Source organism: Phaethon lepturus, unplaced genomic scaffold, assembly GCF_000687285.1.
Source record: "Phaethon lepturus isolate BGI_N335 unplaced genomic scaffold, ASM68728v1 scaffold19411, whole genome shotgun sequence".
NCBI classification, from domain to species: Eukaryota; Metazoa; Chordata; class Aves; order Phaethontiformes; family Phaethontidae; genus Phaethon; species Phaethon lepturus.
The window spans coordinates 362-25,908 of record NW_010518655.1 but is presented as its reverse complement, the minus strand read 5'-3'; the positions used below and the strand labels follow the sequence as shown (position 1 = coordinate 25,908).

The 25,547-nt window shown below is 35.9% G+C and overlaps 1 protein-coding gene across 1 annotated transcript; it reads right to left on the bottom strand.

The window, feature by feature from the left end:
- Positions 1-1,237: 1,237 nt before the first annotated feature.
- HLTF (helicase-like transcription factor) lies at positions 1,238-24,631 on the bottom strand (the record flags this gene model as incomplete). Its single annotated transcript, XM_010296813.1, has 22 exons — positions 1,238-1,390; positions 2,103-2,183; positions 5,027-5,207; positions 5,502-5,614; positions 6,982-7,110; positions 10,018-10,196; positions 11,470-11,594; positions 12,058-12,237; positions 12,539-12,674; positions 13,450-13,588; positions 14,399-14,542; positions 15,804-15,901; positions 17,068-17,147; positions 17,783-17,870; positions 19,626-19,674; positions 20,704-20,799; positions 20,920-21,111; positions 21,322-21,396; positions 22,120-22,217; positions 23,183-23,316; positions 23,760-23,926; positions 24,508-24,631. Coding segments are annotated over 22 exons (2,761 nt in total), but the record flags the coding sequence as incomplete, so codon positions are not given.
- Between the last annotated feature and the right edge of the window lie 916 nt (positions 24,632-25,547).

Here is a 25,547-nt window from a genome sequence, read left to right as displayed (position 1 = left end):
GTATTAGAAGCAAATCGGATTCTGTTTCTCTGCTGCCAAATACACTTCCTGAATATAAATCAACCTAAACATAACAGTTTCTGCCTCCAATGCCAAGTCTGAGTGTTACAGGTGTGCAGCATAGTGTCAGGAAAATACCCAAACAGAAGACCAAAATCAAATGGAAAGAGATAGAAGGAACAGACAAGAATATTCAAGTGAGATTCTTCAGTGCTATTTATTACTTGGAAGGTAATGAGGAGTTTACCAAATTCTTCCTCTATAAATCAAGATGCATGCAGATCAGCATTCCTTTAAGACATATGCATGGGATTGGAAAAGCACTTAGCAGTGCAAGAAAACTGTCAGAAAGATGGCAACTATTAAGATAATTTGTTTTGTTTAGTTTATTTTGCAAGAGCTAACTGATTCACTGACAAATGAGTGGGTCATATTCTGCTTTGCATACAACACAGTCACACTGTTCAAAGTGTGTACAGAAATTATTAGAAAGCGTGTTATCAATACAAGGCTATGATTTTAGCCTTTTATCCAAATCAGAAAACCTTGACTTTTACAAAAATCAGCAGAATTCTGTTTAAGGGAAGTAAAATATTAAAAGAAATTCATAAAACACTTTAAGTACTTAATTTTTACTAGCTCCTGGGAAGTAATTAACAGAGGAACTCCCTGCTGCACCTGTGTAGTATTCAGAACAGTAAACAAAAAAATTAAAATTTTGAATTAAATGCCATCTTTGAACATAGTCTGCAAAAGTAAGAATTCCTTATGAAGTGATCACTGACCACCAATTCTGAAACAAATAATCTAGATGATCTGTTTGGTTATCAGGAAACACGGAAATTGAAACATGAAGCTAATTCATTTCTTAAGGCTTTTGTCTGAAGGACAAAGCATACATTATTTACCTTTTGTTACCTTTTCACCTCTAAAAAGATACTAAATTCTTGCAAGTTAGAATGCATGAATAGGCATTTCTGTTTTGAGGGAGTTTTATGTATTCTAAGCGTTGTACATAATAAGCAACATTTCAAAGTTTCACTGGAAAGATTTTAGGAGTGCAAAACCAAGTTCCTGCTTCTCTAAATTAACATTTAGGAGCAAATTAGTTTTTATAATTTATTTGAAGCATTTATGTTTTGACCACGAAGACAGCAAAACTAAAAGTTAGCATGAGACATGTAACTTGAAATGCAATATTAAATATATTATTTACTCAAAATATCACAGTTTCAAGCTATAAATCAATTAGAGCCTTAATTTCATTAATTTTGGTTTGTTTCACTTCACTTGCTGAAGGCTTTTTGGTGGCAAAGGCTCCTGATGCAAGTTCCCTCTTCTTCTTCTGAATTTTCAGCATATTTTCTTCCACTGAATCCTTCACAATGAACTGAAACACAAAAAAAAGCCCCACTGAGTTGAAGAGTTGTGTTTTTTTTTTTTAATTAGAAGTTTAGGATGAGAAATCTAGGTACTTTGGGGGACAAAAGTTAAAAAGCTGAGTACCCTAAGGCACAGTTACATTATTTCGTTATTACTTTGTAAAGAAAACACAAGAGAGAAGGGTTATAAAGCAGTTGGAGGAAAAGGTTTGTAATTTTCATTTCCACCCCCCCCTTTTTTTTTTTTCTTTTCCCCAACACATAGTGGAAGAGTCTGTCATCTTTGCTAATTATAACAGAAGAGAACCTCTCTTCAATTTCCCAAGTAATATTTTTGTAACTGGGTATTAGTGACACAGACGAGCTGCTCTTCCACAACTAAACAAGCTGCTATGACAAAAGCAAAAGCATTCTACATACCTTCAAGGCAATAAATTGTAATAGCCAGGCTAGGCAACAGCAATACTACCCCATCTTAGTCATTCCAAATAGCTCAACGGGGACATTTAATTTCTAAAATTATCATTTCATGGGAAATAGGTTACATGTAATAAAATCTTACAATCGAGAACTCACACTTCAAAAATCACACCACTATTTAAGTTAACTAGTGAGACATATGTTGTCACAATTCTTTTAAAAGTACAGTAAAGCTTTTTGGAAAATTATTTATTTATTCATAACCAGAAAACTGTTCAAACAGATCATGTCTCAACTCACCTTAGTAATAACAACATTATGCTTCTGACCCAGCCTGTGACACCTGTCAAAACACTGGTCTTCGGCAGCGGGATTCCAAGCCTATCAGTAACAGCAAAAAACAAGTTAAATAACCTCCCTTCACATAATAAGATGCACATGGAATCACAAGGAAGCTATTGTACCATCAGCTTTTGAACAAATATTGCTTGCAGATTAATTACTCCCAACCTAATGTCTCACTCCCTACGTATCCCGCTATAAAGAAAGCTTTGAGAACTTCTGGTTATATATTGGTAACAAGCAGGAACTTCAGGTAAATGCTTTAAAAACTAAGTTTGTCAGGAGTCTAGCAGACATCAAAACAATCTTGTTATCATTTTAATTCTGAAATAAATACTCCAAATACTAACTGCCTCAGTATTCTTTTCCCAATAGCAAAATCTAAGCCACCTGAACACAGGCAGTTATTTATCAGCAGACTAAATCCCCTGACTGTTATGAAAGGCTATGTATACTTCCATTAGTATATGCAATAATCATCAAGTTAGGTAAACAAGAAACTTGCTGAACACAAATGGTAGTGTAGCTGTTCCTACTTATGCTTAGGATATAACACTAAATATAAGGATTTGTGAAACGCCAAGCCTGTGCTCCGCGTTTTTCCAGAATGTCTTTTCTGTCTAACGGTATAGTACCACTTGTTCTCACAGAATGGATACTTAAATTACCTAAAATGTAATAATGTTCTGTCTGTGATAAGCAAGTCTCGTGCAGTGGGCTCCCCTTGCCATATCACCCACATACTGAAAGTCAGCTAGGAACTCTTCTTAACGACTCCTTTCTATAGAAGGAGGGAGGGAAACAGCACGAGGCTAGCACAAAAAACTCGTTTTCAATTCTAAGAACCTTTGACGCCTAAACACACTTAAGACATTAAGCTGCAAGATAAAAGCCAAACAAGTCTTGTTTCTCAAATCTGAGGGATTGAGCAGAAGTGCAACAAATGATGTATCTGTCACTGCAAGATGAACATTCCTGGCAAGCTGTGTACGACAAACCATTCTAATAATAATCTGACTGTACAAACGAGATGACGTCTTGAGGAAAGACCTAGCCCAAACATGCACAAGCATGTTCCATTCTATCTTTGCTGTAGTCCAGGAAGACCAAAGACTGTCACTCCTCTTCTCTCATCAGTCCAGCAAAGGAAAACTGAATTGCAATACCTCTGTGCCTTTCTGCAATCTCTCATACAAAGGATACTACATTTTACATGGGAAAATATGAAGAAACTTGATCCTCAGAGAAACATCTGTATACTTGTGATACTCTCACATTAAAGGTTCGTATTTCTTCCTAAAGGTGAGAATTCAGCAGATATGATTGTATTTAAACAAACAAACAAATTTAGAAAAAAATAAGGCATGGGAAGAAAGTAGTCTATAGTTGGATAAATGTTCCTCCCTTGCACTGTGGTATAAAACCTCTTGGAAAGAATGCAGATCTCTAAGCTACACTTCTACAACAAATCCACAGAATCTGAGTAGAAAAACTGGTTACTCCACTGGCTCCAGAGGTATTTCTGCTTCTTAAATCCTATTATTGCTGCTAATTCACTTCAAGGACTGCTAATGCATGACCGAATCTCATTTGGTACTGAACATTCAAAAGTGAGATCACAAAGGATCACCTGGTCCCATTGCCCCTTCATCAAATACAGGTAGTCAACCACTGTCACGTTGGGTGGTTACCATCAAAGGATGGTTACCAGCAGAATGAGGAGTTATTCAATGGTATATAAAGGCTGCAATTATACCTCGCAAACCATAGCCAAGCATAACTATATACTGTAGATGACCCAATGTTAACAACGTTTAGCTTATTTTCTTACAACTGCTTGCCACAGGACAGTGTATGCATTGTACCTCATTAATTATCTTCACAGAAAATGAAAATTCTCTTGGACTTACCACAAGTTTTCTTACTCAGAGATTTTTTTTTTTTTTTAAAAAAGGTAGTTGTACTAGATGGTGTTGTAGGTCCCTTCCAACTGAACTATTCAATGCAACACGTGCAGAAACAATACTTGTGAAGATGTATTGCAATTCATGAAAAACCTTTTTGCAAGGCAACTTCTCTATACTCTTACTCATATTTAATTCCTTTTGTTTATGAAGTAAATAGCTTTTGTCTTCATGGTGTTATTATCACTAACTTGATGTCCAAGCTAGTACTTTTTCTTTACTATCGGAGTTACTAGATGCCCAAGTCCAAAGCTACACTATTATTTTAATTTACTTTAGTTTTGTTTTCAAGTGCACAAACTGCAGAATTTGTCTCAATTCCAACTGCCAAAAAACTAGGACATCAGAGCAGAGGAGTAAATAGCGGGGGTGGGAAGAAGCGAACAGAAAAACTTCAGTTTTGTACAATGACACAACAAGCCATGAACCAATTCTGTTAAGAATACCATTTTGCTATCAGTAAATGTAATTTACATTTTTATTCCTTACAAATAATCTTGCATTCCTGAGTGCTTTAATGAAAGGATAAAACTTGCCAAATTTAGATATCACCATATTTCTCAGTAAGTAACCTCAGACTAGTGACTTTATTTATAAATTCACAAAAATAACAGAAGAGACTAGAACAGAGAAGCACTGCGTTATAACACAGAAAAAAAACCCCACACTGTTCCTGAAATTCCACTTTACGGCTTTTGCAGTTATTAAATAGAACAAACAAAAAACCACATGCAAAAGTATCAGAGAGAAAGAAATAAAGAACAGAAATCAAATGCTACACTGTAAAACCCTATTTGCCCTTTAACAGATACTCATCAGCGTCCATTCTCAGAGGGGCTTTCCTTCTACCTCTTAGGAGAACACCAAAGGAGCTTCACCTAGATTAAGCCAGGTCCTTATGAACAACCCATTACTCACAGGATCCATTAAAAACACTCGGGAAGCTGCTGTCAGATTTAATCCAACTCCACCTGCTTTCAGAGACAAAAGCATTACAGTTGGGGATCCTGCTTGGCCACTTTGGAAACACTGAATTGCTTCTACTCTTTTCTTCTGTGCCATTGACCCGTCCAAGCGAGTAAAGGCAAACCCCGATTCTCTGAAAAGAAAGTAAAAATGTTCAATTTAACAATCCAGTTTCTGTGACAACACGAAATAAATACATTAAAATCCTGACCTCTACTTTGAAATGCATATTTAAATTTCTGCATTGAACAGGTGATACATGAAAAGTAACAGGACTTCATAGCTTTATTCCACTAAACAAAGTATTTAAGTAATTTGTTCCTCTTCCGAAGTTCTGAAAATCAAAAAGATACTATATTCTTTGAGAGATCTTTCTAAAACACCGTAAAAGCAGATGTTTATTAAAAATAACAGAAGTTCTACTTACTTCAAGGGATTTTCTATCAGTGACAGGAAAGTTGTGAACTGAGAAACAACCAGACATTTAGCAGTTGGATTATCCCTCCGTAGTTCTATCAAAGCATGCATGAGAGCGTTTATCTGAAATTAAACGAAGACTTACGCAGCTTATTCTGGCTTGGTTAGATTCCACTCCTACAGGTGCTCTGATAAAGTTTACATCAATTGAGAAATCACTGTTCAGTAATACCTTTTAAATGAACTAGTCTTAAACTCTGTAGGAAGGGTTTATTTTGGTTTCCAAAGGAAACTAAGGGTTTGAGCACTTTAATGGTCGCAAACTACAGGGTGATTGAAGGTGCTTTGGGGAAGTGGATTCACAAACCCGTTTTCTAGACCGCTTCCCACTGCCAGGAGTCAACAAGTCCCCTACCTCCAGGGCATATGGAAAAAAGGAACGTGTACTGGAACTCTGAAACCACAAGGCAAGTGCTCTATTGTAGCAATACTCAAGAAGAAAGGCTTTCCCCAGGAATATTCAGGCAAATAAGCTATATAAGAGCCTTGGCTAGGTATGACAGGTGACAAGGAGGAACCAGCAGCACTCTTGGGACCAACATGAGAACAAAAGGAGCAAGGAACTAGATCTGAGGCAGAACAACAGTGCCAGTTGTCTCACGCAAGGTTTGGCTATGATGAGGTAAAGAACAACTAACTAGAGAAAACAAGTAACTGCACCAGGTAAAAAAGAAAAAAAAAATTAAAAAATCCTAATTTATTCTAGAGTACAATATCCTAAATCAGTTCTTAGTTCTCCACAGAAGGACTTTTAGGGAATAAATTTATAACCAGCTTTAGAAAGACCAATAACGTAATTGCTTTTCTGAAACATTAAATTTTTAATTTTAATTTACAATCTCAGAACAAAAAGGTCAAAGTACTAGCAGGAAGATTTAATTTCTCGCATCAAATGCACAATGAAGGTGAGGAAAAAAACGATGTGGCAGACCTTGAGAAACAGGTCTGCACAGTAAAATAAAAATATTTCACTAGCTTATCTGACAAGTGTTACACTGAACATATGATGCCCCGTTACGTTTTCCCCTCTAGAGCAGAATATATATCCTTTAGACAAGTTTTAAGAAAGAAGGATTTATTTAGATTTTTAGTTTGCAAAAGTAAATTAAGAGCTGAATAGTTTCAGTGGTTATGAAATTACTCTATCTTCAGAAACAAAAGGCAAAGCAACAGCTTTTACTGGATATTTTATTTAATTGATACACATCTATGTACAGCACAATGACCAGCATCACCTTACAACTGGTGCTCCTTTTGTCTTGTTTCCCTGCTGCAAAATTTGTTTGTGATGAGATTTTATTATGCTGGCTAAACACGCTGTGCAGACTTTTAAATCATAATTTAAGTGTGTTCACCATACTTACATGGACATTCTAGAGAGGGCTCTACAAAACCATAAAGAAAGTCAAGTAAAACACAATGGAATGTACCTTTGAACTGGATATCCATTCCTGTTCAGACTTCTTTCCATTACTAGAATCTATTTCCTCTTCCAGGGGACATTCCACCAAGTGCTCTACTCGAAGCTCCTTCCTACAGAGAGGGCATTTGGCATTTGGCTACGAAAAAACCCAAATAACATTAGAACATACATATTAAAGCAAATTATTTATAACGAGTACTAAAGATCACCTATAAAAAACACCTTTTATGAAATTATTTTGGTGTTCATACAAAAAATCCTCAAGGAGTACATTCATTCTTGTAACACACTGCTTTGTCATTTCTGACATAACAATCGAAGTAATTTATTTGTGAGAACATTAAGGTGGTATAAATGCTACATGTTTTAAAAATACTCAGTCTTCCTTAACAGTGGTGGTCTTTCTGAGTATATTTATACTTGAAATAAGCAAGATTTAAAAGCAAACAAATACCTATGAGGAGAAGACTTTTAAATATCAGAAAAATAAACCATCTTTCAAAGACAAGATCTTTCTTAGTTACAAACAAAGAATGACCTTTTACCCTTTTTCTTCAAAGCCTGCACAGGAATAATAGCAGTCTGATGAAATATGCTTTGTCAGGGCCAGACACATGGTATCTTCTCTTTTTCCCCCCACAGACATGAGAAATGAGACATAACTTAACACCAAAAGCTTTTTTTCCTCTGAGGCAAACTTTAGATAAGGCAAAGTTCAGAATTTATACAATACCATTTCCATAGGACTACTCACAAAATTTAACAAACGACTGTGTGCACTATACAAATACACGACTTTGTGAAGCAAAAATGTAATGAAAAACTTTTGCCTATCAAAGCAACCCTGTAAAATTAGCTAACTCAGTTTATATAAAAATTAGCTAACTCCGTTTATATAACAATATGCACAAAGACTTTTTTTTTAATAAAAGGCTCACACCTTTCTGCATCCCTTTTCCAATTTAGTACTGTAATTAAAAACAACAGAAAACCCAAAACATAGCTGAACAATGCCAACACAGATACTGAAGACTTGCAGCGAAAGCATATGAAAGTGACAAAAAGTGTCTCGCAATCAACAACTAGAAGAAAAAAAAAAAAAAGAATGTTTTAATGTGTATCTGGCAAGCTTTTACAAGAATGCAGTTAATACACAAAGACATTACATTACTGTAGAGATTTTATAGCTTTATTGGGACTTCTGTGTAGGATGTTTACTTACTTGCACAACTCTGAAGCTAGCCTCAGTGAAAGACTGAAATGAAGGTGTTAACTCAAGCTGTTAACTACTAAAATGTTTTTCCAATTTCAGTAAATACTTTTGGGTTAGCATTAAAATGATAAAATGGTCACCAAGTCTGTAATACAATGAAAGGCCAAACTTTTCACTCAGCAGATTTGTCAGCAGCTTCACATCCCATTCCTCACTGATAGCTTAATGCTCTCATTTGTATTAATAAGGGAAACCACAGCCATCTCGCCTGGAAGAATCCTGTTTGAACCCAAGCTGTTTTGGGGGAAAGGGTATGTGTTTGTTGGTTTGCTTTGTTTTTAAGGTTAAAGTGCTTTCCCGAGCTATTTAGTAGGAGACAGCTGCATTGTAACCATTCAGGCACAGGAACTACCCAACTGAGATGCAGCACTAGGACAAGTGCCTATCATGTGGAAACTGAAATTTAGACGACAGTGTCTTGGTTGGAAGTGGCAAAAACTTCCTTGGGAATGGATTTAAATCAGGAATCATTCTGAATGTAAGAAAGGCTTACTCACTCACTGCTTTATAAACTCACAATAGTTCAACTTCAAAAGAGCAGAGTGTACACCCACCTCTGTTCAGACCTCACTACTATGAAGGCAACCTATGGAACAATGTGGGACTGGACAAAAGCCCTAGTTCTGCATATTCCAAGGGCCTTTCTCAGTAAAGCATAGTAAATAACTTGGACTGTATGGTCAAGTAATACAGGTTCTATCACATCATAACCCAATTTATTTCTCTGCATGCCTAAATACACCTGAAGGTTGAGTAGGGGCACCAACTCTGCTACAGACACATCAAGAACCTCTGCAGTGGAAAAAGGCCTCTGCAAGTGCTCTTTCCTTAGAGAATAATTTTACATCACTAGTTTCCCTCAAAATTCTCAGAAACTCTTGATTGGGATATCTGCATCAGAACCTTGCGTGTCTGGTAATGAAACAAAGTCAATCTACATGCCAGACAGGCAACACTTCCTACCTTTGTCTTGTTAGGTTGACTAATTATGCACAAGTGGGAACTAATTTGTCCCCTGCTGCCTCCTATAAAGAACACCACCTAGGTCTAGCCTGGCACTTGCAGCTCTACTGTGGCTGAGTAGGAGACAGGACAATTCCAGAGACGAGTGCAGCAGCACTAGATATAGATGGTGACACTACCACACTATCAGATTGCCCTAGACAGGAAAAGGCAAACAAGAAGGACAAGTATAGCTTAGAAGCATGCAAGAAAAATAAACACTGGGCTTTTCAAAAAAGCAATCAAAAAACACTCATCCACAAGCTTATTCTGGAGAGACTCCAGAGAAAGGCCATAAAGATAGCACTCTAGCAAGGCAGCTATTTCACCATAGAAGGTTATCAGTGTGGAATAGGGAGAGCAGACATGATTTTAGTTCAACAGTCAACTTCCAACACACAGCTTTGGTCTCTTAAGCACAATATATACATGCATCACATCACATACAAGCAGTGGAGAGGCATCCAACCATATGGAGGTATATGATGCTGCACTGGATGCCATCACTTTTACCCTAAGGACAAGGTAAGGTGAGAACCAGGGAAAAGGTCTTTGAAAATACTGATGGACCTTAACACTGTTCACTGACAGCTACTCTCTCCATCCTTCCACTTCAGGCCAAGAGTTTTTATAAGCCAGCTGATAACTAGGGTTTACACTGTTCACCATTTCTGATTTAAAAGAACAGTAGCTAGATGGCCTTCTGGTGATACCAGTTCATTGATTTGAATAGCTGTTACAATTAACTGTAAGTATAGAACAACCAACCTGTTCACTTCTGATGACTTCAAAAATACATGGCTTACAAAACACATGTGCACAGCGTGTTATCACAGGAACAGTCAGTGATTCTAAGCAAACTGCACACTCTTCATCTGAACCAGAGCTCAGAACCAACTTCATTTTACTCACTAATGTCTCATGCAGTTCCTCAGGAGTTTTATTATCTGCAAATATAGAAATATACTTAAAAACAGAGATGTCCATACAGGAAACACTGAGCTGTGATCAACACAGTTCCACTGATCAAAATGCAATTAGGACAGTTTCTACACAATGAGGATATAGCCTACAATGTATGAAAACACAAGCTGCCAAATACTACAGAAAATTCTGACCTACTCCTTCAAAATACATTAAGAGTAATGTGATTTGGAAAAATGGTAGTTAGAATTCAAAGAACCTTGACTGCATGCTCAGCGATAAGTACACGTGACAATGCCTAGTGGGAACAAGCAATTTTCATATGGCAGCTGTTCAAGTAGTAACAATACTGCAGAGATGACACTATTTATAGTTAAGATCGCTTTATTTTTTAAGTAAAGAAATTAAAATCATACTTACTAGTTACTAATTCATTTCTAAACATTTTTTAAAAATTTATCCAATCATTTCTCCATCCTGTATTTTTCAGAAAGATAAATGACAACCTTCCAAAAAAAGTTCTGACCATATCTCATTGGCCTTTCAGTTTCCGGAAAAAAAATCACACCTATACCAATGGCGTATCAAAACAGAACTTTTCAAAATATAAATTTGAGAATTCTCAAGTTTAGGAATATTTCAAACAGACTGTACTTTATTCTGAAAGAAATGCATATAATTTTTAACACTATGCAGCTGTACAGTTCTGGCTTGTCAAAAATAGAATTTCACTCTCCTTTCAGTCGTCTGCGTTCACCCTTCCCCACAGCCGTAACAAAGTCAACAGTTTCCTATTCTGCTGAAGAGGCAATGGTTCTGCTGACACGGCTACCAATCTACAAGCCATTCCCCAAAGCTCCCCTACATCTTTTCTCCGGAGGCAAAGGAAAAAATCTGCTGACAAATCACCTCTGTAAATTATTACAACAACAGATACATTGCTTTTTAACAAGCCTTCTGCATTTGGCACTGCAGAGATCCTCTTCAGTGATTTCTGTACGCGCTGTCAAAGCTTATTAACTCCTGCTTCTAGCCTTTGTAACTACTCATACTTCATTGCTTTTGTTCATATTTGAGTATGTGCTTGAGCACCCACTTCTCAAACACATTCAAACATATTATGATACAAAAAAAAAAAAAAAGTAACAAAGCTAAAAGTTCAGTAATCCAAGCTGAAAAGAGAAAGGCTGAAGCTAGAAGGCTCGGAAAACACAAAAACGTATTTCTGTTTTTGTTCTTGAATACAAAGGGAAAGTCCTGTTTTTAGAAACACAAGAACCAAAAGCATTCACTCACCAGCTGAAAAACTAGAAGAAGATGTATTTATACAAAGATGAGGATGACAACAAAGCTGCCTTAATCTGAGCAGGACACCAAGGATGTCAGCATAGTGAGCTAGTACAGTCCCTTCACTGAAAAATCTGAACAAGAGTTTTATCATTAGTGTTAAATGCTACAGCCTGAAGGAACAGATGACATCAAGTGATCAAGTTTAGCTGTTAGAATGATGTTCTGATTTTTCACTTTCCTGTTTGAATATATTTTCTCAAATCCTCTTCTGAAACACGGTACAAAATACTACCAGTAGCATCTTCTACTAGAAGCAGTGCTAACACATGGTGACAGAAATTTTAAAGCCATTCTTTACCTATCTGGTATCCCTTTCTGTTTCTCACAAGACAGAACTTCTGCTATATATAGTTCTGCAACAGTCTCTACTTCACCATTCATAACTGAAGAGATGCTGTATTTATTTGCAGTTATTAGTTTACAGCACACGAACTGTCACACTTGGCTACTATAGCTAACATAATCAAAACTTCCAAAACACAAGTTTGTGATACCAAGCTTCAACCTTCAAGATTAAGAAAGCCTTCTACTTACCTGCTAATAGCAACTTTGCCCTCCTCCTTCACAGACTGATAGATTTGTCTCTCTCCCTTTGTAAGCGTAACATGCTGAATAAGTACTTTACGTTCTGGTAACTCCAAAATGGGTTTTCCTTTAACTTTACTTGTTTTAGTTCTTCTAAGGGTAATACTCCTAATCAGAGACTGTAAACGCCTAAAAATACATAGAGAGACGATATATTACACAGCTGGGGTTGGTTTGTTGGTTGTCAGGTTTTTTTTCATTTTATTGCATAAATACATATTCTGTACAAAATCCAATCCCAGTAGTACAATATAATTCATTAATCTGAATTATTAAAAAATTATTTAATATTTATTAATTGGAACTAAAAAACTGAAGTAAGAACTGATGACACATGCATTTCAACTTTAAATGTGAAACACTAATTTGTCACATTGCCCAAGCACTGCCAGTCATAATCATTCACAAACCCTTTGGGAACACTTCCTACCCAAGTCCTCCTGGAGCTCCCATTGTGACTGGACGTTGAATTGTTCTGTGCCACCACTCTAGATCAGTAAAAGGTTTCAGTTTTAAGAAGGAAATAAGAGACCACAAATCCTTTACGGAATTCTGAATAGGAGTGCCTAAACAGAAAACAAACAGAAGATTTTAAAACCTCAAAGAAACGAAAAAATACAGATTTTTAATCAAAGTGAAAGTTTTATGCTTTCTCCAAACCATACGACATGGACAAGGTATCTCATAACTAGGCTGACATGTTATTAAGTATAATACATATTATTTTTTTAATTAAAATACTACAAAACAAATATATGAGAGTGAGAAAACTGCAGCGCTCAGTGCTAGGAAGAGTTGGATGTTAGTCTTTCCATTTCAGCTTCATGAGCAGTGGTTACTTCATGATCTTCTTTAAATTACTTTTAAGGATCATATGCTTGCATGGTCCCTGGCAATTTTTAGGATGACTATTACATGTCAAAAAGCTACTGAGGTTCAGACAAGTACGTAAGAGTGTGAGCTTCTAACCAGATGTAACATGCCAGTTCATGAATAGGTCCCTTTTTACTTGCACTTCCACCAAACCTGTGTATCAAAAGTTATTTTAAAATTTGTGTCTACAAACTGAATAAAAACAAAAAACAAACCAAAAAACCCCGTAAAAACCCAAACAACAAAACGGAAACCACAAAAAGCGAACAAAATAAAAAACAACTAAAAGAAGACACATCTAAACCACTGCTTAAAGACAAGTTAAAAAACATTCCAAATGAACATGACACAGACAGACATTAACCACCTCCCAGAAAAAGCCAAAGGGGAAACACCAAGTGGGAAACACAAGATGGCGTTACACTAAGATGATTTGCATTGCATTTCCTCTGGTGTCAAATATTTTACCTGTAAGTACCCATCTTCTGTGTCCCTCCAGATTTAAGGCAGCTTTAGTTTGCTGAGCATTTGGATTTCGTATAGTGTGCCCCTCATCCAACACAATTCTCAGCCACTTGACTTTGTGTAAAGGGCTGTCACCTCTGATCTGAAACACAGTATTTTTTAAATCTTTTACTCAAATTAAAATACTTTTTTACAATTTGGATTAAGCAACCTATTAATATAACAATACCACAATTAATAATGGATAGTATTTATTTGCATCTTGTTTATTTAGCAGCACATAAGAGCAAAACTAAGTAGAGGCATTCCTTCTCAGATTTAATGATTCCTGGAAAATGTTACCAGTCTTTTCATACTTGAACATGAGGAATGAGCTACAGCAAGAATAAGCTAAGCCTGAAAAGAAGAAAGGCTTCAAAGACACAGAGATATGGAAAATGGATTAGAGAGCAAATTAATAGTTTATATTATATTTAAAGACGTAATCTTCAGGTTTTTAAAATGGCTGGAATTTCTATGAAAACATCACTTTACAAATACATCTCATGGAATGCGCTACTTGGTTGCAGCCTATGTGCAACAAGAACTATGGAATTATGTTTTTGTATGCTCCATATTCTTTGAATTTGATAGGGGAAGGCAGAAATGAGAGCCTCATGCCACTGAGATTTGGGGAGATTTACATACTTGCCATCCTTTTCCATCCTTAAAAAGTCTCCTCTTAAACTGTCATAATTGCAGGCAAACCATTTTCTCTACAGGAGCAATCAATAAAAAACTCCCTTGGTTACCACAGCAAACCCGTAAGAAAGTATGTAAAGCAAAACTATAGCTATAACCTTTTGATTGCCTACCAGAATAGCACTTGAATATACTGCCATCATTAGCCCAAACACCGGCAGTCTTGAACAGTAAAGCATTTTCAAAGAACATTTTTTTCTCATTTACTTACTCCGTAATCAGTAGCTAAGATGTTGTATGTTGTCAGTACGATGTCTTGTTCTGAAAGAAACGATGGGTCTTTGCTACGGTCAGAACCATAATAAACATAAATATTTACATGAAAATCTTGGTGGATATGTTGTTCAAACTGGTCCTGAAAGAAAAGTTGTCAAAAAGTCACCCAAAAGATACTGTGTTACTATATGATTCTTAGAATAAAATTCTTCTAAGTTGCCTTAACTAAAAACCACTTCCTCAAGCTCTGTGACATTCTACATCCACTTATATAACAAAAGCAATTTGAATTTAGGTTTCTTTTTTCTACCTCTCCATCCAGGTGAGAAGAGGGACCAGAAGTAGTCAACTCAGTCGATAGTAATAGACACAGTATCACATTCTGATAACTCTAGCTCTACTTCTTGCACAGTATTAATTCACATCCTGATGGTAAATGCACTTCAAAATCCACTGTTCCTCCTGAACTGTAGCAGAGGAGCTTTTATGTTCTTTTTCACTTTCTACCTTCACCTTCTCTCTGTTTATTCTTTCACTGTGCATTTACAGCTTCTTCCCCTTACTGGGTTAACCACCTAGGTTTTAACATAAAATTAATACTTTGACAATTTTGCTGTCAGTGTTTATATGCCCGACATTTGTTCTGTGAAGCAGTCGGAATACAGTAACCTCAACAGCCAATAAAACTCAACAGTTTGATTTTTGAAGCACCAGACTCACAAGTTTTCATTTTAAATACTTAATTCAGTTTTGAATTGATGAAAAAAGTACTTTTTTTTTTCCACACTAACCGATGTTTCCCAATTAGATGACTTTAATGTTTTACCTACAGCCTAAGATTAAATTGTTTCCTTTTGTTATTAATGTTCTAACCACAGCTAGCATGAAAACAAAAAAATTTAACTAATGCAGAGACAGAGAAGGGCCCTTCAGCCTGTTCACCCTAGCAGACCTACTCCCACAAACCACCAACAGGATCATCAAACTACTGAACACCTCCAGTAAATGAAATGTCACACGCATTATCAATAAAGTACAGTAATATTTTATTCCCAGCAAGCAAGAACAAGGACCTGTCTCCTCCACCTTCCTCATCTGGTTTAAGGAGTTAAATCACATGAGTTCCAGAAGTGCCGAACTGAATCTTCCTAGTCAAAAGCAAGGAATGGAAAGCGAGCTCACTCTTTCTGACAGTGTTGAGCTTGCTACTCATGGAACGGCACTCTCATTATACTACTACTCCAGTTTTTAAATTTCTATCAAATAAACCTCCCTTGTGAAAGCAGCTCTGTTTCAAAAAAAAAAGGAAAACCATGATCTTTTACTAGCATGAGAGACTACAGGGCATACTATTTATCAACATATATCACATTTACACACTAAAACAGCTTAGCACTTACTATCCAGTTGCTTAGGACAGACAGTGGACATACAATCAGTGTTGCTCTGGGGCTATAACCAGAATATTTCTTCTCAACTGACTGAGTGCTCACAGTACCTAAGAAAACAGAAGTCATATTTAGCGGCTTAACAGTTCACTTTAAAGCAAAGTAGAAGTTCAGAAAACTTATGGTTTGCTGAAGTCCTATCTAAATTTCTTCACCTGAACAGCGTCAAAGCAATTTACAAAGACATAAGCTTAATTTACTAAGTCAAATACATATAATACTTCAGCTTCAAAAAACTCAAATATTATCTTTTTATCCCTTCATTACCTTTTCTCTTTCTTTGTCTTTTTAAACAAGTAGATGAAGGTAGAAGAACAGATGCAAAGCCTGTATCTTCTTGGATAACACAGGAAGCTGCTGCAAAAAGCCAGACAGATTTTTCACACCATGCAGAGCACATAAGTGCATTTATTTTTATGACACATTTCATAAAAGGCAAACCTGTTAACCAAATTACTTCTCCTCTCCAATATAATAATGTAAAATATCTCGAGTTGGAAGGGATCCATAAGGACCACCGAGTCAAACTCCCTGCTCCTCGCAGGACTACCTGAAACTAAACTATACAGCCAACAGCATCGTCCAGATGCTTCTTGAACTCTGACAGGCATGTGTGCAGTAATATAGTATCTTATACATGTACTTCAGGTTATGAATCTTCAGAGGAATGCAGTTTAGCAGTCATTGAAAAAATATAGTTTAGGACAGGTTTCACTCCAAGTAGTTTAAACCTAAACTTAACTGCTTAATCCAGAGTACCTGTAGCCTTTCTTTTTTGTTTTTTTCCCCACGCAAGATACTTAGTTCAACAAATGACATGTTCTTGCCTCTTCATGATCACATTTCAGGTATTTACCACTAAAGATGGACTTATTTTTTTTCATTTGTTTTTTCAACCCTAGTGTCCCGACAACAAGCCTATGTCAAATTCTAAAAATATTAGCAATTCTGTTTTTCACCATCCTTTTGACCCTGCTAATAGCTAGTTACATCACCACTCGTTCAGCTAAGGAAACAAACTACAACACCTACGACTAAAACATCGCTTTCCCATTCAGCAATTTCTAAAATTTTCTGCTTAAAGTTTTGGTTGAATAAAATAAAAAGCCCAGTAGTTTATTCCAGTTAATTAGAAATCCTTTTCAGTTTGGCTTCAGAAAGACAGACACCAGGTGTCATAGTAACCAATTAAAAAAAAAAATTCCTTGCAACTTACTTTCCGCTTGTTGCAGTAGCCATTCTTCAGACTCTCCCAAGTCACTGCTTCCTGAATATCTGGGTTTCTTTGCTTTATCTCTAAGATATTATCATTAAGAAAGGAAAAAAAACCCCACCCAAACCAAAAAAACCTCCACAACTCTACTACTGCTTCAATTTACATATTAAATCTCAAGAACATAAAGCAAATTAACTTGATATTGCAAACAAGATATCACTGTGATTTGAAATTTTTCTCTTTAGGAGGGTTAGACAAAGGGAAAGCACAGAACACAGGGTGAATGATGCTCATAAAACTTGGTACAGATTATCGCTGAATTTCACAGCAATTATAAGAAGAGGCTAATGTGGTGGGAAGGTTCAAACACAACTTCATCAGCTCAAAGTTGTCTCTGTCAGAAACATGGCTGCAAAGTATTTCTTAACCACTTAAACCCAACTGATACTAGAAGAAAGATTACTCCACAGCCAGTTTTTTAGATGCCACACATGCAGTCTCGCAAGCCACATAGCGTTAGTGCTTTTTTTAATATATTCCAAAGTGCAACAGAGATACAGAACACTTAGGATAAACATAAGCACAAATATAGCATACTGAAAGGTGAGGAGAGAGAAGGAACACATTTTTGGCTACAGTTAATCATAACAAAGTACCACTTCATTTTTACACCACATCTATGTAACAAACCAACAAAAACATTATTCCTATCTACCTTTTTGGAAGACAACTTGAGTGTTTCATAGGACTAGTTTCAAACTTCTTTACGTTAGAAACACCAGGTTCCACCACACTGCTAGAGTCTTCAGAAAGAAGAAATTAGGATTTATGAAAAATATACATAGTCTTCAGCTTGGTTATCAAACCAACTTTAGCATAACTTGATTGAGAACAAGTACAGAATTCCTTTAAAACAACCTTAGTTCTGCATGGGACAAGTACTACTGATATTGTGATCACACATGAAAAATAAAAATACTCTTAAAACAGTATTAAATATTTACAAAGTCATAAAATGTGTACTGAGTTTGCAGGTGGTCAAAAACAAATTGTCAAGAAAAGAGGAAAAACCAAATGTAGGCATTGTACTACTAACAGTAAGGGTGAAGTTCTATAAAGAAATTTTAAATATGCTAAATGGTAAAGTTTTTTTATGGGTCAAACCTTACTAATTAATGAGTTATACAATGCCTAAAACTAAATGTGTAACAGCAACATTAAAAGAAAAAATGTGGTAACATCACAGATGTGCAGGGAGGTCACAGCGGGCCTGTTTTGTTTTGTTAATTTTTTTTGCTGAATAGAAGAAAGTCTTCTATCAGGTAGTGAACAAAACATCACCTCCGCACTCTGTGAATAATAGCATATCAGAAGAAACTGCAAAAGTAAAAACACGTCAGGACAGAGTTGATACCAAAACTGAAAGCAGCAGCACCTACAGAAGGAGTTTTGCTATAACTCAGGTAAGTAAATTCATGCTTGAATTCCAGATTTAAACTTCAGTAAAGATATTTTTTTTAATATTAAAAGAAGTTTAATACAATCCTGAAGATGGCAAAACTTGCAAAGACTCAAGAAATAGGTATCAATTTAACGTACAATAGAATGAGAAATGGTGTTGGGGATATAAATGTTTGAAAGACTTTATCATCACTTTTTCAGATAAAATAGTAGTAGAAACAAGCTCTCCACTCACTGCTGTAAATAGTATCTTGTTAAAATGCCTGATGCTCTGGGAAAAAAAAAAAAATCTCTGTCTTGGATGCTGCTAGGCATTTCAGCTTTGGTAAAGATTCTGATTTTCTAGTGACACTCATATTGACCTCCATGAAAGTCTGCATCTTCTCCCTTCAAGAGAACTGATAAAAATAATTTTCATCAGAGGCAGTGCATACTAATGTGCTCTCTCCTTATCAGTCCATTTCTCTTTTGCTATCAGTTAGGCCCTCCATATTAAAATTCCTTGCATGGGAGGACAGCGAGGGAAAAGTTACTGCAAGAAAACTTCAAGGCCATACATTTCTTCAGTCATCTTCAAGAGCATGAGGAGTTACAAAACATACTAATAGCAAGTATAATTCTTCACATACATCTATAAATTCCCCCAGTACAACCTGAAAACTACAGGTGTTATAAAATCCTTCTAAATACTTGTCATGTGCTCATGACTTAAAAATATTAAAAAAAAAAAAAGGAACTTAATACAGAACCTAATTACAATTTCACTAATGTTCACAGTTTAAACAAACCAGATTCTAACAGAGGCATAAATGCTCCTGTTTTATCTACAAGGAAGAAAAAAGGAAAGCAAAAGGAACCTAGAATCCATTTCCTGGATGTGGTAACTTTCCTGGCAGGGTACAAATTTCTCACAAGGCATTTAATCCTCCCATATGTCAACTGAAACACCTCTAAAGGTATGTTTTGAATACTTCTCTCAGATACTTAGTTTGTCAGGAGTTTGTGCAGACTAGCACTGACCACAGACTAAGAGTGCCCCAGGTAATTACTTTAATTATCATGCAAAGATAACTGGACTTTTCATAGTTTGCTGTCACCTTTACACGGTCTGCATCCAACGTTGTTCATGCTGTCAGTACCAGATTCCTATTGAGGAAAGGAAACTTTTATTCTTCGATGTAGCAAATGGAAAAAATGCCAATAACATTATTACACTAATCTGACCAGTGATTAATTACTGCTCTGAAACATGAAAGACTTGCTCAGTGGCAAGTCAGACAGTCACTTAGAGGTGCTGAAAAAGCTACACTTTTTTTTTTTTCCAGTAGCCACATGCAGAGTTCAAATGAAACTGTAGAGGCGAGGAGAGAAACTCACTCTACACAGCTTGCCCTAGAAAGAAAACACACTGATAACACTTTCCAGTAAACATTCTGAGGACAAACACAAAGCATTATTTTGTTAAATTTAGACAAGTGTGGCAAAACGAAACAAAACCCCCATCCTTAATACTGTCAGGGTATATTGAATAATAAATCACCTAATCTTAGCATTTAGTTTATTTCATCATCTTGAATATTGTATCATAACAAAAGCAAAAAGCACTTAACTACACTACTTAAGATGAGTTTGCACATTGGTATTACTTCACTGACTATAGTTTCATCTCCTCTCTCCATTTCAAGTATTTGACAAAAATATAAAACCAGACTTATTTATTTATTTATGTACTATATAGCAAGACTCTCCGTTTGCTATTTCGATTGTTTCAGGCACTTCCTCCAAACCACACAGGGACTATGCATGAACACCCCCAGAAAAAAACACTTTTATTTGTGGAGTCACTACTTGCCTATAGGAGAAATTTGTAAGAAACTTAAAAATTTATAAAACTTAACATTGAAAATGTTTATGCCTTCACAAAATCTTCCCTGGAATATACTTAAGCATACACTCCTAAGATAACACAGTCTACCGCTCAATTATACACTCTGAAGTAACATAGTCCACCTACCTTCAACTAATACACCCTATTCTTCCTCTTATTTGATATACTTGAGTAACTTTTTCTACAAAATGCATACAAAGTTCACCATACAGAAAGTTACTAGGCACAGGTTTTTTTATTAACTGCTATATTAACTCTGTTAAAACAAACTTTTTCTTTCATCTCACCTCATAAAACTTCTCACTTGTGACCTTTTCAACAGGGAGAGGCTTGCCATCTTGAAAATTTGTGAGAATCAATGCAATAGTAGTAAGCGTTTTACCCTGCAAAACAGAAAAGAATGTCCTATTTTCCACAGATTAAAACGAACCAAATGACCAACCGATCAAGAAACACACACACGTTCTGTATAAAAAAAATTCAAGCTTGGTAAGTATTATTACCAGTCCCATATCATCAGCCAGTATTCCTCCAAGAACGTTTTTAGGTCGCTGCTTTTCTGCAAAATTTGTAAGTATATTGTAATAGAAGTTACTTCTCTCTTCCCAGAATGGTGGCAAATCATTACTGTTCTCACGTGAAACCATCCAAGCTAAAGCCTGCTTCTGATGGGGAAGCAAGACTGTGCCAACAGCCTGCAAATTAAAGAGATACGTTATGCACTATTCACATATTAAATATGACATTCTGTTTTTATCCAAAAAAAATTTTCTTCCGAAGTCCTTTGTATCTACGAAATTTTTTTCTGATTCAAGCATCTCCTGTGTCCAGACAAAGCCAAATATGTACCTAGATGTTTAAGTATTTATATTTTTATTGAAAATGGTTTCTAGCTTAAGAAATACCTCTGCTCCTTCCATTTCACAAGTTTTATCATCTTCCTTCAGATCCTCAAACAATTTGTCAAATTCACTTTTAAGCTGCATAAATGAACACAAAAATTGCAATTAAAATTATTACAATTAAAAATAACCTCACTAAATAATCAACGACTCTATTAAATTACAATTACCTGTCATAGAGTAATCAGTATAGACAGGTCTACCACTTTAGACCTGATTTGCTACAATATGTTCACTAGCTACTACTATATAAAAACTCAGTTCAGTTTTTCCAAGACAAACACATGCCAATATAAGCTAGAGCTTGAGAAGGGATGGCTAAGGATATTCATATCCTTGTACAACACTCACTAAAGTAACTACTTCACTGTAATTTGAAAGAGCAAACAAAAAGCAACACCAAAACCAAACCACCACCCAATCCTTCATGTATTACCCTGGAACGAATCTGAAGATGAAGTCTGCAAGTCTGATTTTTTCTTTTAAGAACCTAACATACTTGTCATCTGGTAAAGCAGTAGGATACAGAAAAGAAAACACACCACCACAACAATGTAAAAAAAATTACTGAATAACCAAAACGTCACAAAATTACATGGAACTCAAGGCTGTCATAGCTAAAACATCTGCTTACAGAATAAAAATGGAAAAGTTCAAAAGATGACTTCAAAGCAAATCTGTGGTTCAGAAAAGAAAAAAAAAGCAGCAACAGACTTCCACTTCACAAGCACTGTTTTATTAGTGAAAAAGTTAAAGGCCCCCACTGTTAAAATTCCACGTGTTTAAGCACGAAATGCAAACCTGCTCAGTTGTCAACTGCACAGCAGCATGAACTGGAGCGCTATAACTTGGACCAGCTCTCCCAGAAATCCACTTTGATCCAAAACCACATTCTGAACCTACATGCCATTAAAAAGATAGTATTTTGAAACACAACAATATGACAACTTCCCAGCCTCAACCTTCACTGGCTCATGAGTAACAACTCTGATCAGATTGCGGGCTATAAGACAGTATTCTTCACCATTTGTTTTTTAGCCTCAATTTACCCATTACTTTTAATGGGCTACAAAGGCTTTCCACAAAGCTTTGTAAGACTCAGGCAATGAGCTGTGGGTTGGTATTCTTGGAGATGGCAACTGTGTTTCTCAAAAATTGTTGTGTTACATGAAATTTGACTTAGTAACAGTATCATGACTGATAATGCAAAATGCTTTTTTACTCCAACCTGTTTTTCTGTTAACTATGCGCAACAGAACCCGTAAGATAAAAGTTGAAATCTTGCTATATGTAAAACAGATCTACCCATCACCAAGTGTTTATTTCTGTACACATCCTTACTCCAGACTACTGCCGCTTCCACAAAGCTTAGTTCCAGGAGCACAGGTGCTTTTTGTGCGAGGCTGGCGCTGCAAAGCATCAGGTCTGCTAAGCTTATTTGTTCAGAGACATCTCATCTCTATTTCCTCACACCTCACTAGTGGGATACATGTCCTAGCACCCTGCTAAAAAGCAGCACTGTCCCTGAAACCCTCACCCTATGAAAGGGTCTAACCTGTTCCTTATTAAAAAATTTTTGCAAGCCTGGAGAAATGCAGAGAATCATTACGGATTTTTAAGGAACTTATGGAATCGAGTATATTTTCCACAGTTGCTCAAATGCCTCTCCACAAAACTGTATTTCCGATGAAGTTTAAAATTAATAGCTGTGATCTCTGTATTATTCCCCAACTAAGTTAAAAAAAAAATTGGGGAATGACAAGACTATGATGAGGATTAAGCCCTTAAACATTTCTTCCAACCAGTGGCAAGTTCAATCTGAGTATTTTAAAACAGGAAAAAACACCACAACTTCAAGACTTACCTTTCAGAGGAGGAGCCAATTTAAAACCATGCCTTTTTAGCTGATCTAGCACTGTTTCCTTGTTTTCTTCTCTTCCCCAAAAGCTCATTTGTACAGGCATGGTAAAGGCATTTTTTGCTCCATAAGGGACAACCCTGATAAAAAGCAGGAAAAAAACCCCAGTAATCTTTTAATTGTTTAATTTTTTTATAATAAACCTTGTTATTTCCTCAGGTACTCCAAAGTGCTTATTGTCATCAAAACATAGAATGTTCCAGATAGGTGTTAGTACTCATACTGCCTAAACTTTTTATACAAACCACCACATGCAGTTAATTTAAGAGTTCCACAACAATCTTTAAGGAATTTGCTCACAATAGTGTCTCTACATTTCAGCACGTATGGGAAAGAATGAACTGTATGCAAGTAGTTCAGTAGAAGATTAGAGAGTCTGAAATATGAAGCCTTAATCATATTACCAAGAGCTGTCATTTCTGTCAAAAGAGAACTTCTAGTTTTCAGAATTTGCTAGTGTAGCAACAAAAATGGCTTCCACTATTTATATTCATGGAACCAAAAGCATAATCTTCACACTTACCCTTCAACTATTGCTAGTTTGTTGTCCATAATGCCTGCCAATGCTGCTGCTAGTTCTTTTTTTATATGGCCTACCTGGTCTCCATTCACGTTATTTACTTTCACTGCATTTTTATCATAAGGATTATTAGGCTCCCTCTGAAGTGCAACCATTTCATTGTTATTAACCTAACAAAGCAAAACAAACAAATGCCAGAACACACTCATTTAGTCGCAAATTATTTGCAGAAGTATCTAACATACATTTACTTAAATATTGTGAAGCTTAAAGCTTCATTTGGTATAGCATTCTGTTCAGTCACTCTAATAACCTACTACTTATTCAAAATACCGAAAGCATTACAGAATAGCTACCTGACAGATGTCAGCAATTTCAAAAGTATTCCTGACAGCAAGAACTACCTTCAACTGCTAACACATTTTACAAGGGAATAAACACCCATTTTTGTCCGTGTAAACAGTTCAACGACCTACCTAATTTCTTGTCTTCAGTCACTTTCATTTGCCTTATGTGGGTGAGCAGAGCTACCAAGTAACTAAACCAGATTTGAAAGCTTGCTACCTTAATTAAATTTTTAATTGAAGTTTTAGATTAAGTGCTTCCTATGAAGAATGTTGACTACAGAAAGTTAGGAAAAAAAATATTAAAATTATACTTGTTCAAATGCTCTCGGAATTTTTGAAATTTAATTAAACTTTTTTTTCTGATAAAAACTTTTTCTTCTGCTTTGTAATTATCATGTACTTACAATCCCTGTGTAGTATCGTAATCCAACAACACTTCCTCGCAAAGTTCCATATAAGATAGCTGAGTCTGTATTCTCCTCTGTTCCAGAAGTGTCACCCACAGAGAGAAAGTCTTCCAACCCAAGACTGGAGTAAAAGTCAGAAGGGGAAAAACAGGAATAGTTTCTCTCTTCTGTGCAGATGTTATATTGAGAGCATCCTCTTGCAGAATCTCTGCAGACAGAAAAAGTGCGAAATATTTGACAATTTTTTAAAAATTATAATAATAGCATTATTATTTCCTTGTCAACTAGTTTACCCCTTTATATAGGCTACCTATAAAGCCCAGTTTTACAACTTCATCCAGGTAAGATTTACCTGGAAACATTCAAAAAAAGTTCTATATTAGGAGAAAACTCTGTCTGCCATTTTTTAACCCCCAATAAATTAGTTTAAGCCAATTACAATAAAGAGCTGACAACTGACTAAACTACAGTATTTGTGCATTTCACCCTACCTTCCCTCACAGGATTATCTTTGCCAACGACTTTAAGAATTCTCCAGATTTAGTTACATCTCTAATTATACCTGGCACAGCAAACTGTCTATGTATTCTCCCAACACAAATTTTTCTAACCTAAGGAAAAGGTTAGATAGGATACTTTCGTATCCACACAAGTTGGAATGCTAAAACAAATTCTCCCTACATATATTAAGCTTACTTTCACACCTATTATTGCTTTATAATAAACTTCAGAGATAATCAGCTACTCCAACCTAACCCAGGCAATTACACTATGTGTCCCTAATACAAACTTTGCTCAGCCGAGTTCCCCTTCTGTTGAAGAGATACACCTAGTAACTCATGTTATTGCACACTATGAGATGAAAACATCTTTGGCCATGCATTTAACGCATGTTTGAGTGAAGATCGACATACTAACTTTAATTGAGTCATATGTAACAATAAAATCTCAATAGAAGTTTCAACTGATACATAATAATCATGACCTTTGATATGTCCCCAAACTACCCTGCTGTGTTGCTGGATTAATTTAACAGT